At 39.8% G+C, this 16,150-nt stretch overlaps 1 protein-coding gene across 2 annotated transcripts in view; it reads right to left on the bottom strand.

Moving 5' to 3' along the window:
* The window catches only part of efna2a (ephrin-A2a), a 71,077-nt gene extending 56,475 nt beyond the window's left edge, over positions 1-14,602 (bottom strand). The window contains exons 1-2 of one of the 2 annotated variants that reach the window (XM_077562349.1): positions 14,246-14,602; positions 13,916-14,158 (exon numbers count right to left, since the gene is read on the bottom strand). In XM_077562349.1, coding sequence (XP_077418475.1) covers positions 13,916-14,043 — 128 coding nt within the window. In that variant the 5' untranslated portion in view covers positions 14,044-14,158; positions 14,246-14,602. Of the gene's footprint in view, positions 1-13,915 lie in introns of both variants that reach the window. The other variant, XM_077562339.1, reaches the window with a different exon arrangement.
* Between the last annotated feature and the right edge of the window lie 1,548 nt (positions 14,603-16,150).

Here is a 16,150-nt window from a genome sequence, read left to right as displayed (position 1 = left end):
AAAAAAAAAAGAGTCGTAAAGAAGCAATGGATTTCACTATAACAGAAGTTTGTTGGCTAAAGAAGCTTAGCAAATCTGAACGAGGCACAACGTATTTAGCGATTTTACGACAATCAAACGTTTGTTGTTAAGCCATCGTATTTTATGGCTAATATGCTAGCTAAAATAGTCCTAGAGAAGCAATGGCTACAACATCATTGCTAATTTCCTGATCATCTGCACAGTCCTAAAGAAATGTAACAAATTAGAACGATACATTGTTTTCTGAGATTTTAGAAAAATCGTTAAAAGCAGAAGAAATTGTCGGGAAACCATCACATTTTTCGACTAATATGCCGGCTAAAAGAGTAGTACAGAAGCAATGGATACACCATCATCGCTGATTTCACAATAATCCGTACAGTCGCAAAGAGTTTGTTGGCTAAAGGAGCATTGCAAATCGTATTTTTTTCAATTTTATGATAATCGATAAAAACTGAAATATTTATTGGTAAATCTACTCATTCCCGATACAAAATAAGAAATTCTCGACTAATTTGCTGGCTAAAGAAGTGGTAGAATCTTTTGCCGTAATTATCCTTCAGGTAAATCTCAATCTGATCACGTCGGCTTTGGTGGTCCGGCCACAGTCGAAGCCGCTCCCTCCTGTACAGCAGCAGCGTGTGATCAACGTCAACACGAAAATAAAGCCAGCGTGCAACAAAGGCCTCCCGCGGGCAGCTCGCTAATCAGTGACGAGAGTCGGCCAGCGCAATCTGCAAAGCAGAACGCGGCACCTTCACATTTTGCCAGCCTTTGATTCCATTTAACCAGAAGCATCCTGTTATTTTTATTATGGGGGATTTACACGTACGTAAACACGCTACAGACGGCACAGGTGGGGGGACAGGAGTCACATGATGCGGTGGATGAAATCTGAGAGCGCTTGAGCACCTCGAGTTTGTATCTCAAATCATCCTTCCCCTTTGAAATGAATGGAAATCCATTAATCCGTTCAAGCCTCCCTTACAGTTGTTCTGTAATAAGTAAAAGCACTTTATAAATATGACATAAATGAATTATATTTCAAAGGAGATATTGCTCCTCCTCCCTGGTACGCAGGGGTTCACCCGTGTGGATGTTCAAGGGAGTAGCGAGGTTGACATCTCAAAGACCGGCGCAATCTCATCAGCAAAGAATCTCATTTTCTATTTCCATTGGAAGCTGCCAAAAAACTAATAATGTTCTCACATCTTCACTCTTTGCCTTCTCCGCAGGGAAGTGGCGGGGCAGAGAGAATCTTTAATGGAGTCACCCCGCCCCCACCCCGCCATCCCCCGCCCCCCATCTTCATGGCCTTTCCAATCATGTGAAAATGTGTAATCCCATTGTCTTGAATGTCATTTTAGGGTGACAATAAAAGCTGTCATCGATCACTGTGGACGTTTCGCACCAGCACACTTTTTTTTTTTTACTTATAAGATTACGTTGCAAATCAGACAAAATCATCTCAAATAGCGGACAGTAATAACATATGAATAATGTCAAATATGCTGACTAGAAAGAGCTGTATTGAGCTGTGTGACTCAAATAAACGTGGCATTCGCTGAATAAATGCCTCTACCTCTAATAAATGCCTGCTATGATCCCAAAGTCCCAAAAGCTATAAGGAGAAATTTAGACTTGCCGCCTGACTCGTATGGATTTTTCAAAAGTGGAATGCGAATACGATATCTGACCGAATACAATTCCGATGGTTGAGTCATTAGCAGATTTTTTTTTTTAATCTGTTTTTGATCCCTTAATGCTTTAATTTCAATTTGCTCAGAATTTCGGCTCCTCAACAGTAAATATTCTCTGGTTTTATTGAGTTAATTTGATGTGTAAATTAAAAAAAAATAGTCTGAAGATTATTATTATTATTATTATTATTATTAAATATTTTCTGGTTTTATTGAGTTAATTTGATGTGTAAATTAAAAAAAAAATAGTCTGAACATTATTGGCAATTTTAAAAGATATAGACCGACGTGTCAAATTCAACTGTCGAGTCAAACTCAACAAAATGTTGATTTTTGGGCTTAACACATTTTCACAGAAGCAACCCCCCTTCGCTCCCGGCTGTTTTACTGGATTTTGACAGATTTCGCAAGGCACACAGAATATTGCGTTCTATTGCTATCAAAACATGGAACCTACCAAACGAAAGATTAGAGTCTCTTCTTTTCATCAGGAACAAAAATAGATTTTTTTTTGCATTTCTATCTGTTTCTGTTTTGCAGCAATTAGCATTAGAATATAGCTAAGTTTGATCATTATTCATAAATCTGTTTAAAACTGTGGGTAAATTAGCTTTTTTCAACATGGCCCTGGTTGATCTCTTTTGCTCTGCTGCCACCTGCTGGCCGTTTGTGTAATAACTACCATTTCTTCAACCGTTCTTTGCAGTTGAGAGGCTGCATCAAAGCCTTTTGTATGCTCGAGCAAAAAAAAACAAAAAAAAACGTATAAATACGTCTTTGGGACAAACATTTTAAATAGATAAATAAATTTTAATGCATTCATTTTTGCAGCACCACCTCTAGGAGCCATAAAGTATTGACGCAAATATAAGAGGAAGTGGAATTTCTCTTTGAGTGTCTGCATATTACACAAACTTGTCATCATTTAGCTGTGGATAATTTAAATAATGTCCCACGCCAACTTGTTGCCAACGTAATCGGCGAGCATCACAGGCGTCACCCGATTCCCTCATCAACATTTTAATCAACGCCATTAAGCCGCACTCTGTTTTCATTACGCTTATCGGCGCCATCTCAATAAACATCGGCGCCATCATTACGGCCCCGTTGAACGTTGGGGGCGGCGAGAGAGGATTAGAATGCATGAGAGTGAGTAAAGAGAGAGAGAGAATAGAGCGTCGGCGTGGAAAGTTAACCTCGATATTCATCAAAGGGAATGCGCGATGCGTCAGGGGAGGAAAGACACTTGGGAATACCAGCCCGGTTCTGAGAATGCTTGGCCCGACATGAGTTTTAAACATCACGCATTCCTCACACATTTTTTCTTAAATCATTCACTGCCATTGACGGCTATAGACGTCAAAAATTATTTTTAACTATTTCTGTTAGTTTAACATTTTTTTCCACTTTTTTTTTAACCAGAGTAAGAAAACAAATATTGTATATTTAGACCAGATATAAAATTTGTGATTAATCATGAGTTAACTATTCATGTCATGCGATTAATTACAATTAAAAAATGTAATTGCCTGATGACCTAATTTCTAATAATCTTTTTTTAAAGATCATTTTAAAAACGAAAAGGAAAGATTATCAAAAATTTGTTTTTTTAAAAAAGATAATTTAAAAAAAGAAAAGAAAGGCGATTAAAATTTTTAATTGTAATTAATCGCATGACTTTACTTACTTTGACTACGACTTTAGTTAACTCACGATTAATCATCAATTTTATATCTGTTCTTAATGTACAATAAAAAAAAATCTAGGTTTTCACACTCTTAACAAAAGTGGAAAAAATATGTTAAACTAATAGAATTTTTGACGTCTATAGCCGATTAATCGCTAATCTGTATTTTTTTTTTCTGCCAAAAATGAATATCAGCATTGGCCTAAAAAATTCATTGTTGTTCCAATACTGTTTTTTGGACCCCCGATACCGATTCCGATACCCAGTTTTGCAGTATGGGCCGATACTGATACCGGACCGATACAAAGATAGAAGATCAGGCATTTAACAATTTTGGTCCGCCCAACCAAAATGCGGCTTTGTCCTGAAAACAGCGTCAGAAATGGCTTATTTTGCCGCCCGTACAAGACAAAAACTAAATCAAACAATGACAAGAAAGAAGAACAAATAATTACCAGATTGTGATTAGCTTTGCCGATTGTGTATCTTGAGCTTGCATTAAAAAAAAAAAAAAATCCAGCCCAACTTTAGGGATTTGTGTTGTCGTATTAATATGATATGCTTATGTAATAACGCCACTAACAATAGGATGACTGCTGCTATGACTGATAGTAGTAAAAAAAAAAAAAAAAAAAGCCTCCAAGTGGTGTTTAGATTAAACTCGGGATTAAACCTGAGGTGAGGATTAATACGGCGGCCGGAGGGGCGAAAAGACATCATTACACAAGCAGCCAACCAGGAGGTTGCCGACTGTGCATATGGACACCTCGGAGAGCGATAAGACAGAACATATGTTGATCCCGCCTCATTATCCTCATTAGCATAGAATAAAATGAGTTTCACCGCGGCCCTGTTCCGGATCACACCGAGGTAAGCTTGGGCGTCGTCGCCGTGACTGGCGCCGAGTCGCGCACTTCTCGCCTGCCTCATCTGATGGATTACAATGCAAATGGCTCACTCGCTTTCTTTTGTTTGATTCCCAACTGTTTGGGGGGGGGGGGGGGACCCCGCCAGGGATCCTTTGGATGCAGATGAGAAGCTGACGGCACATGCGCGCCATCGCCGCATGCCCACCGACGCAAGTCAGGGAAATAACATTTTCAGGGCCAGTTTGCTTGCCAGCTCGTGCGTACAATTGTTGATGAAGCGTATGGAAATGAGCGGGACGGGCGAAACAAGACGGATACCATTTGCAAGTCACTATTGTTTAAGTTGTGAGTATGTTCATCTAAACATGGATGGATGGAAGAATGAGTAACAGTTGACAAGACTTAAATAAACCGCACATACTTTTCAGCTACAGTGACTACGTTTACACGCAGTCATTATTCGGGGTAAGGTAAGAATTGCGGTTTCTGAAACCATCGAGGTAACACGTTGACATGCGTGGCGGAAAGAGTTACTCCCGTTGACATTCATTCATGTGTGGGAGGCAAAGTCGGTTCCTTTTTGACCCAATTTGAGTTATTTTGGCGTGTACACACCAATTTCACTCAACTTTTTCAGTTGTTTATTTAACCTAAGAAGTGGGATCAAATGATTAGTTGAGTTAAAGAACAAATCAACCCGATTTTTTCGGTTGCAAAAAAACTGAACATTTGTGGGTTGTTTTGTGGTCTATTCATTCAGTCCCTTTTTGACCCAATTTGGATTATTTTTGACCCAACCGTTCATTTTGCACCAATAAATTAGGTCAAATTGACCAAAGAAGCAGGTCGACCTCGTTTTTTTTCCTTTACCTAAATTCGGTTAGTGTACATTCTTAATGTGGCCCAACGTTTTGGGTTATTTATAAAAAAAAAACATTTTTGGGTTGAAAAAACACACACAAAATTTAGGGGTGGAAGGGGGGGGGTGTTTTGAACAAAGCTACACAAGGTTTGTGGTTTTGTGGGTTACTCATTTGACCCAACGTTTTGGGTTATACAGTACATGTAACCTAAAATGTTGGGTCAAATGAATAACCCACAAAAACAACCCCATAAAGTGCATTGTTTTGTTCAAAACCAACTTCCCAAATTGTTTATGCAACCCAAAAGATTGGGTTGTTATTTACTGATTTCCTCCAACTTTTTGGAAAGTTGGCTAAATTTAGAGTGTACATTCAAAAACAATCTAATTTGTGTCGAAAACTCGCTACAAGGGTCAATCTGACCTAATTGACCTACTTTCTCTCCTATTTCATTTAACCCAAAAAGTTGTGGATCACTCATTTGACGAAACGTTTTGGGTTATACATGTAACCCAAAATGTTGGGTCAAATGAATAACCCACAAAAACCACCCCATAAAGTGTATTGTTTTGTTCAAAACCAACTCCCAAAGTTGTTTATGCAACCCAAAAGATTGGGTTGTTATTTACTGATTTCCTCCAACTTTTTGGAAAGTTGGGTAAATTTAGAGTGGACATTCAAAAACAATCTAATTTGTGTCGAAAACTCGCTACATAGGTCAATCTGACCCCATTGACCTACTTTCTCTCCTATTTCATTTAACCCAAAAAGTTGGGGATTACTCATTTGACCCAACGTTTTGGGTTATACATGTAACCCAAAATGTTGGGTCAAATGAATAACCCACAAAAACCACCCCATAAAGTGCATTGTTTTGTTCAAAACCAACTCCCCAAATTGTTTATGCAACCCAAAAGATTGGGTTGTTATTTACTGATTTCCTCCAACTTTTTGGAAAGTTGGGTAAATTTAGTGTACACATTCAAAAACAATCTAATTTGTGTCGAAAACTCGCTACATGGGTCAATCTGACCTAATTGACCTACTTTCTCTCCTATTTCATTTAACCCAAAAAGATGGGGATTACTCATTTGACCCAACATTTTGGGTTATACATGTAACCCAAAATGTTGGGTCAAATGAATAACCCACAAAAACCACCCCATAAAGTGTATTGTTTTGTTCAAAACCAACTCCCAAAGTTGTTTATGCAACCCAAAAGGTTGGGTTGTTATTTACTGATTTCCTCCAACTTTTTGGAAAGTTGGCTAAATTTAGAGTGTACATTCAAAAGTGTATAAAACAATCAATCCTGGCAACTCTGCACCGAACAATCAGCCACCAAATCAGCAAGCGTTCTGAAAACGAAAAGAGTTTTAGCTCGCCCATCAACGATGCGTTTTCGTCTTTTCCAGTCCAACTTTGACTTTCAAAATTTCTGGTTCCCGACCTCCAAGCAGAAGAAGGCCCGCCGCCGTTCACACTCTTCCCAGCCTAATACCTGGCCTTTGACGCCCCCCCACTGGGACCGTCCGACCGTGCGCTCTTTAAGCGCTTTCTCGCCGCAGTAATCTTTCCTTCATTTCCGCTTGATTTGGCTTCCATTGTGCACGGCTGCAACTTGCGTCTTTCATTTGATCGGCACTAATCCTCAGAGTCCATCTCGCGTTTGTCTTGCGGTCTCTGGAGAGGCGGAGGCAGGCAGACATGATCCCGCTGAAGAAAGAGAGGCTGCAGTCCCATTAGAGCTGGGGTTTTGCAAACTGGGCTCCCTAAAACCCGGGAGCAGACGGTCTGCCAGTTGCAGCCTAAAGGTCGGGAACATTATTTGAAACGAGAGAATGACATTTCTGGGGAAATTGCGTGTGAAGGTGAAGAAAAAAAATGTGAACTGAAAAATGGTGGAATGATACTGAATGACATGAAATGAGCTAAACACGATGTTGGAATATTTTGAATTGGTCAAAAAAAAAAAAAAAAAAATCTTTTAAATGACTTCATTCTCATGAATTACATTTTATTTTATTTTTTTACAGCGTCGTAACGTCGTCGAATTTTTTCTTGAAAAGAACTTTTGGAATCCCACTGGCATTGAGGCAGTTGTGTTTAAATAAGCGGTGGGATTATGAGGGGTTTCTTCGAAATTGTCTCTGGATGCAAAACGTTCAACGAGCCCCGCATTTGAGTACCACCAAGTCGCCATCTTCAGCAGACGACTAAAAAGCAAAAACGGAGCAGGAACGCCAACCGATGAGATTCAGTCCAGAATATTCATCCGTCTTTCGACTGGCTTTGTTTTCCCCATTTACTTCATCACGTCAACTCATTAGGTGGCACTGCGGCATCTTTCACCACCCGCCATCAATAATCCCATTTTTGGTGGTGGTGGGGGGGGGGGGTGTTAAAGGGGACACGTTTAAATAAACATTTCACACGTCGTCACAGATTGCTGCCAACATACTAAACAGACTCTTGTGGGCACATTTGATGATGACGGCGTTTCTCAGTCTGTGCACTCGCCTCTCGGGGGAGGCGCTACAATCTGATGAGGGCGATGCGGAGGGGGAGGGGGAGGGGGGGGTGGTTTGCCGCCGGTCTGACTTTTAAATGCAGACTAAAAAAGTCAAGTGACTTTCATAAAAGTTGATTTGATTCAGTGCCGCTAGTCCTCGGTTTGCAACTGTTCCAAGGGCGGGGGTCGGAACCCGGATATGCAAGTAAGTCGGAACGTGTCGTGGCCTGTCACTCAGCTACGCTATAAACAGAAGGCAAGTCAGAATTGTGTGAACACTGATGAAGAGAAAAATTTGTTCTCCGTCCACATTTCTTAAACGTCCCGTACAAGTGAATAAGAAATGCAATAAAGACGTGCCTCGTCGATGGCATTCCAAATTCTAATTGCTGAGCACATTCCAACGATTTGACACATTCTACAATAAAATCCCCAAATTTAAGAGATATTTTATATATCTACCCTCTTACGCATTTCCCTCATTTCCACACTTTTTGCAGTAAGCTGTCTAAAACAATGAAATTACAATAAAATTCCCAAATTCAAGCAACATTTCAAATATTTAAGTCCTCCTTTTACATGTTTTAACTGATACCAACCAGCCCACTTTCAAAATGTCAGATCATTCAAGACATTTTGGAAACTATTCATCAAATTCAGTCATTTGCACACTTTTTACAGTAAACTAAAACAATAAAATTCCCAAATTCAAGCAACATTTCAAATATTTAAGTCCTCCCTCCACATGTTTTGACCGATACTAACCAGTCCAACTTTTAAACGTTAGATCATTCAGGGCATTTTGGAAACTATTCATCAAATTCAATCATTTCCCCCACTTTTTACAGTAAATTCAAAAAAATTAAATTACAATAAAATTCCCAAATTCAAGCAACATTTCAAATATTTAAGTCCTCCCTTTACATGTTTTAACTGATAAAAACAGTCTAACTTTTAAACGTTAGATCATTCAGGGCATTTTGGAAACTATTCATCAAATTCAGTCATTTGCACACTTTTTACAGTAAACTAAAACAATAAAATTCCCAAATTCAAGCAACATTTCAAATATTTAAGTCCTCCCTCCACATGTTTTGACCGATACTAACCAGTCCAACTTTTAAACGTTAGATCATTCAGGGCATTTTGGAAACTATTCATCAAATTCAATCATTTCCCCCACTTTTTACAGTAAATTCAAAAAAATTAAATTACAATAAAATTCCCAAATTCAAGCAACATTTCAAATATTTAAGTCCTCCCTTTACATGTTTTAACTGATAAAAACAGTCTAACTTTTAAACGTTAGATCATTCAGGGCATTTTGGAAACTATTCATCAAATTCAGTCATTTGCACACTTTTTACAGTAAACTAAAACAATAAAATTCCCAAATTCAAGCAACATTTCAAATATTTAAGTCCTCCCCCTCCACATGTTTTGACTGATACTAACCAGTCCAACTTTTAAACGTTAGATCATTCAGGGCATTTTGGAAACTATTCATCAAATTCAATCATTTCCCCCACTTTTTACAGTAAATTCCCAAAAAATTCAATTACAATAAAATTCCCAAATTCAAGCAACATTTCAAATATTTAAGTCCTCCCTTTACATGTTTTAACTGATAAAAAACAGTCCACTTTCAAAATGTCAGATCATTCAAGACATTTTGGAAACTATTCATCAAATTCAGTCATTGGCACACTTTTTACAGTAAACTAAAACAATAAAATTCCCAAATTCAAGCAACATTTCAAATATTTAAGTCCTCCTTCCACATGTTTTGACTTATCCTAAGCAGTCCAACTTTTAAACGTCAGATCATTCAGAGCATCTCCAAAACTATCCCTCCAATTTCACTAACGTCACACTTCTTACAGTAAAATGAAGCAATCAAATTACAATCAAATTCCCAAATTTAAGAGACTTTATCCTCTTCTTCCACATTTGCCTGATTCAAACCAGTGCAACGACAAAATGTCAGCTCATTTCCGACACCTTCAGTTCAGCTTTTCAGCACTGCATAGCGACATAACAATATTACTACTTCCGACATACTTCCTTGACACCAGTTTACTATTTTCCTATTATCCAAAACAAAGCATTGTTTTATAGAAAGAACGCCAAAAAACACAGATTGATGTGTTTTACAATGAATTGCTAAGAATAGACACCACAGAAAAAATGGTCAATAGCATAAGTGAATTTGTAAATAACAAACAGCAAATAGGCCAAAGGTCAGCGCTACGCATTTTTTAAACACCCGGTACTGGTACAATTGAGTAAACAAAAGCACCCTGACCATCACACAAGGAAGCACGGCAGACGAGGTGACGTGCTACCATTGTGTGTGTGTGCGTATGTGAAGGAGATCGATTGCATCCCGCAGCACGACGGGCGCGCTTCCGCAAAGACGGTCGAGATGGAGTGCGAGCGGGGAACAAAGACGGACGGACGGGGGGGCGGGTGGGCGGGTGGGGGGGGGGGGGTCTTTTTGAAGGAGAAAGTGTGGGATTAGACGAGATGCTCCTTCTGGACCAATGAGCCAGCGCATGCATGTGTTTGCGTGTGTGTGTGTGTGTGTCAAAGTAGCCATTTTTGTGAGCACGTTAGCTCTTCAGGCTGAACAAAGGCCCATAAACCTGTAAGATTTTTTTTTTTTCTCTAATGGGCCAGTGTGTGCGTTTATGGTACTCAAGTAGTGTGTGTGTGTGTACCCAGTAAGAAAATGGAAGCTGAATGGACCGCGTGTGTAGTTGTGTTTGTGTGGATGTGTGACCTACATCTTGCAGCCTCTAGTGTGTGTGTGCGCGCTTTGCTCCCGCATCCTTCTATAAGACTCATCTGCGTGATGTTGCGCTACAGTGTGAGGATGATGACGACGTCATAACCCCCCCCCCCCCCACCCCTTCCACCCTCCATTTATGACATCACAACAGCTAAATGCATGGACGGAATTGTCCGAAGGATCGAAAGCCTGCCAAGTGCTTTGAGTTTGGTCATCTGAGCAGAACTATTTTGCATGTGCAACAAGCTGAACGAGTGGATATAAAAAGTCTACACACCCCTATTCAATTTCCAGGCTTTCGCGAGACCAAGCAAAATCGTTTCCACTATTTGACTTATAACCTGCGACAACTCAAATGAACTAAAAAAAAATATCTTTTAGCGAGCATAAATAATAACAAGAAAAGATTATTAAAAATTTGGGGTGTCAGCCAATTAAAATTATTAATTGTAATTAATGGCATGACTTGACTAGTTATTTTTATTATTTAAAAAAAGAAGAAGAAAAGATTAAAAAAGAAAAGAAATGATTATTAAAAATTCGGGGTCTGAGGCGATTAAAATTTTTAATCGTAATTAATCGCATTACTTCACTAGTTAACTCACAATTAATCACAAATTTTATATCTGTTCTAAATGTACAATAAAACAAAACGTCTAGGTTTTCATACTCGTTAACAAAAGTGGGGGAAAAAAACTAATAGAAATAGTTCAAATAAATCACAAATAAAGTTCAGCTGTTCTAGTAGGCTGTTCCTGACATTTTTGTTGTCACATCTTACAGCGCAAGCCGTGGTCCGCAGAGAGCTTTCCGCGGCATCAGAGAGATCTCACCGTTTGAAGGTTTCAACCAGGAAACGGGGTATTTTCAAGGCATTAAAGATAGCAACGGAACAAAGCGAAGTTCCTGGAATCATTTCAATGAGATGACATTACTGCGCAGGAACAGGATCTCTCAATTAAATCTCTTCCGAATATCCCGTCGAACAGTGGCCAAGCTTAATCACCAAAGCGCTGAATGTTTTGGGTTGGGTCTGAATCCGATGACATCATTGCGCAGGAACAGGCGGCTGGTCAGCTGAAAGAGCTTCTGTGGCACTTGCTGCCAGCCAACGAGCATGTTCCTCATGCTCTCTAAATAAATACAAGTGTTTCACTGGCTTGAATGCATGCGTATGCAACAAGTGGATTAACTACTTTGTGAGCATTGAGCACAATATAATGTGATGTACAAATGTAAAAAAATATATATTTTTTTGGTCTTAACCTTTCCTTAACCTTCATGTTCATTTAATGTTTACATAACGCCGCAAACCAGTAAATAATAAGCCAAAATGGCTCCGATGCTGAACTTTGGACACTATTGATAGTATGTTCTAATATCCAAAATTAGCGATAATTATTATTTTTTTGTTAAGACAAATGTGAGATAAAAAAAAGGAAAAGGGTTTGGTATAACTGACATTTTATTTCATTTGCAATGGTTACTGTAAAATTCCGTAAAAATATTACTTTGTCCTTGCATGGTATGAACATTTTCTTCTTCTGACTTACCCCCCCCCCCCCCTCCCTAAAATCTGGGGTTTAAAAATAGCATTTTTGTGGGTTTTCAATGAGACAAATATGTTTTTGCATACTTTCGACATTTTATTTAATTTGAATTCTACTGTCATTTTAAATTCAGCAAAAAAAATGGATGACCTCCCCACCCCCTCTGATAAACACTAAGATTTTTTTCTTTTTTTTTCCCTCTCTCAGGTAAAAAAAAAAAAAAAGTGGGACAAATGTGTCGATATTTACATAACTTTCCCAGTTTATCTTTTTGTATAAAAATATCAGCAAAATTCCCTTATTTTCCATAAAGTGGCTTCACTATGTACAAATAGCCTTGTACTGTATGTGTAATGCATGGGGATGGATGTCCTCAATGAACACGGAGCGGGTCCAAACAAGGGGGAAGCGAGTTCACCAACGTCACAGTCCTGATTCATTGCAATGCATTTTTGATATGTCCCACACCCCCACTCGTCTCTCCCACTTTAACACCCCCCACTCCCACCCCACCGTCAAACACACACACACATACACACACCAGCTCTCCCCTTCCGCTTCACCCCCCCCCCCCCCCCCCCGCAACGCCATTCCCTGACGGAATAACATCGCCCCCGGCAACCGTGCATATAGCTTAAACATAGCCGCTGATGTTTGCGTTATGTGCACGCGCACTCGTGTGTGTGTGTGTGTGTGTGTGTGTGTGTGTGTGTGTGTGTACGAGAAAAAAAAGTGAAAGTGCAGAGAGAGGAAAAGAGGGAGAGAGGGAGACAGAGAGCAAGAAAGCAAGAAAATGTTCCCCCTCGCCTGTTAAATATTTGAGATGGCTTCAGTGGAGAAGTGATGAAGTCACAGACGCAACTGCAAGCTCACTCCGTGTGCGTGCGTGCGTGCGTGCGCGCGCGAGCGCTTGTCAGTTTCAACCAGTGTTGTTTTTATTTGGAAAAACGCCCACCACTGAGGTGGACCACGCACTGAGAAAACTACAATGTGATACGCTTGTGATTAAATAAACCTATTTTCGCAATTTTTCAGTGGAAACGCACCCTTTCTGTAACAACGCCCTGGCTAACAGGAAAGTAGTAATTGCGGTCAATTTGCATGCAAGTACAGTGAGCCTAATGGATCAAAAAGGCACAATATTTCTTTATATCACTGCAAAAAAACACAGCCATACTCAATAGAATAACCAACTCGATTCTATTAACCTTCTCGTCGATAACAATCAGAGAGAACAAAATAACCTTGCACAATGAGCCACATGTTGCTTCACCAAGACATATACCGTACATTCATCAGTTGGAGAAAAAGACCAATGAAATGGGACATGAAAATTCCGAAATTCTAGAAAAAAGTTTTTCATCATTTTTTTAAAAAAAAGGTTTATAATGAGAAATGATAGGATTGAACTTTTATTTAATTGTAATTGCAATTAATTATCAAAAATTATATTTTTATAAAAAGTACGTTTCGTCTTTTAAACTTTTTCTTAAATATCTAATTTGATGTATTTTGGCCTTGACAGGGGGGCCCCCAAAATGCTTGGGTCCCTTAGATGGTTTTGCCATCCCTTAGCCCAGATCAATGCTCATCGACTGCTCGCATCAAAAACAGTAGGGGGAGGGGTCATGTCACTTAGCCTGCACTGACGATTCCAATAAATTAACACAACACACCTCGTGAAGTGTTGAGGATCATCCTAATTTGCATACATTTTCCATCAATTTTTTTTGTTATTACCAAAATTCTGTCAAATTGGGCAAAAATCCTCAAAATGCTTTAAAATATTTACTCTTGGTTTAAAGTGGAGGGGGAAAAAAAACAAGTGGAAAAAGTGCATCAGAAATTGCAAATTGAGGTTCATCTTAATTAGCGTCAATTAAGCCCGCGCATGCGCACACGCAGCCCAACGGCGGACTCACTTGGGGTTGGAGCTGTTCCAGTAGACCGAGTGCCTGTCAAAGATGATCTTCTCCTCGGCCCACACGCACATCCACGAGAGCGCGGTCAGGATCAGCACCTCCATCGCTCCGCACTTGACTGCCATCATGAAGGTTGCTTTTCTCTTCTTGAGGCTTTTTTTTGGGGAAGGGGGGGCCTTTTTTTTTTTCCTCTGTCGTCTCGGCTGCTCCTTTGGATCCTCAGCGACGACTCCTCAAGTCATCCTGGAAAGTTGAGACGGTCTCGCTGAGAAAAGTGCCACTGGAAGAAGGAGCAGCAGAAGAAGTGCGCGGTGCTCATGGGGTACTCACACGGGGGTCTTCTGCTGGTCTTGCTGAGGGGGGGCTTCTTCTACGTCTCCTCCCAAACTTTTCTCCCAGCATCACGGGGGGAAAAAAAAGCAGCGGAGGATGTTTGTTTTTTTCTTCTTTCTTCTTTTTGAATCAAGCTCCACAACAGCAATGAGGGCGGTGCGTTCAGGTGCACGCGGGAAAAAGCATGCTGAGATACATCCACCGAATGTGCGTCCCGACTCCAAGCATCCTGCCCACGCACGTACAATCCACGACGTCCAAAAGGCGCTCCCCGCACCACGCAGCCTTCCACCTCTCCCTCTCCGCGTGTGTGGAAGGGAGAGGCTCGCACTGCGCTCGCTCCCTTCATCACAACATACGCGCCCCCGCCCCCTTCCGTCTCGTCTGCGTCACGCCCCCTCACGGCTGACTGGCTACACTGCACGCAGGGACACTTCATTAGGTACCGTCGCATGCGCTTGATGAGCGCCCCCTAAAAATTTAGTTTGATTGGAAAGGATAAGGGAATGTGATGAATTTTTTACATTACAAAACATTAAAATGTATTTTTTTTTATTTTTTTTTAAAAAAAAGAAAATTTGACATAAGTGTTTTTCACATAGCCTGTATAGGTAACCTGATTATGCAATTCAAATATATACTGTATTTCCAATAAATACACGCATTTAGAGTAATTATACTTTATTAATACTAAATACATAAACTTGAGGATTATGCATTTCAAATAACTAGGCTTTATTAGACTAAACAAATATGTATCATATAAGGTTTGTGTTAAAATGATCTTTTAAAAAATAAATAAATGGGAATTTGTCATATAAAAATATTACATAAATCTTAAATTAGCTTAAATATTTCTGTGAGTGTTTAAGACCCTGAGAAAAGCCCCAGTTACAGGGCTCGATTTCTTCAAGACACCCATATCTCAAATCATCTTTCTCCATTCAAATGAACAGCAACGCCATTAATCTATTCCAGCCTCCTCCCCAAAAAAACAACATTTTTGCACAAGAAAACTAGAATTCTATAATAGTGCACCTTTCTTAAAACATACTGTAATTCTGTGTCCAATGAGCAAGATTTAGCCGTCCAGTGCTCCGGCGCCACTCCCAAGACGCACTTAAAACTCCCCGTAAAGTTCAGCCTGTTTGAAAGCTGAGGCGAAGATGGATGGCGAGGGGAGCGCGGTGGCGCCTGACGCATGGATGGAGCGCGGCCCGGCCCGCACTGTCCAACCGGGGGCCCAAAAAGGGCGGCGCATGCAGTCGGGTGTAAAAACGCGGGGCGCCGTAAAAGCAGCAGACACTGAGCGAGCAGGGGTGGGCGGGGGAAGTTCACCATAACATCTCGTCGCCAGTCAGGTGATATACGGCCCTGCTTAAAGCGCTACATCACTTTTATGGGTCATTCCACAATTGAAGGACAATTTAGCCAACAACTGCCCTTTCATTTTAATTTGATGTTTTGTTTTTAGAAAAGCCAACGCAGATCTTAGCCATTTCATTCAACATTACATTACAGCTAATCAGCAACCTGGAAAAACAATATTGCTGTATAAAAGCCTTCCTTGACCCCAAAAAAACGTTAGTATTAGCCTAGTTACAGTAACGATAATTAAACACTGACAATTTTTTTTTTTTTAAAGCAATTAGCTTGCTGCCATTTCTACAGTCATCAATGGCAAATGGACTGATTTTATATAGTGCTTTATCTACACCCAAAAAGTTTATTTTAAATGTATCTGCTGTATTCCACGTTTTTGTTATCAAATGGGAGTAAAAAAAAAAAAAAAAAAAAAAAAGGCCATTTAAGGGGCTGACAAATTATTTAGAAAATATTTTACTACAGCAAAAAATTCACTACAGCTAGTTACATTGTGTCTTAAATAAATAATAATAATAA

The sequence above is a fragment of the Vanacampus margaritifer genome, chromosome 1 (assembly GCF_051991255.1).
Source record: "Vanacampus margaritifer isolate UIUO_Vmar chromosome 1, RoL_Vmar_1.0, whole genome shotgun sequence".
In the NCBI taxonomy this organism is placed as follows: Eukaryota; Metazoa; Chordata; class Actinopteri; order Syngnathiformes; family Syngnathidae; genus Vanacampus; species Vanacampus margaritifer.
This window is presented reverse-complemented; position numbering and strand designations above follow the sequence as displayed.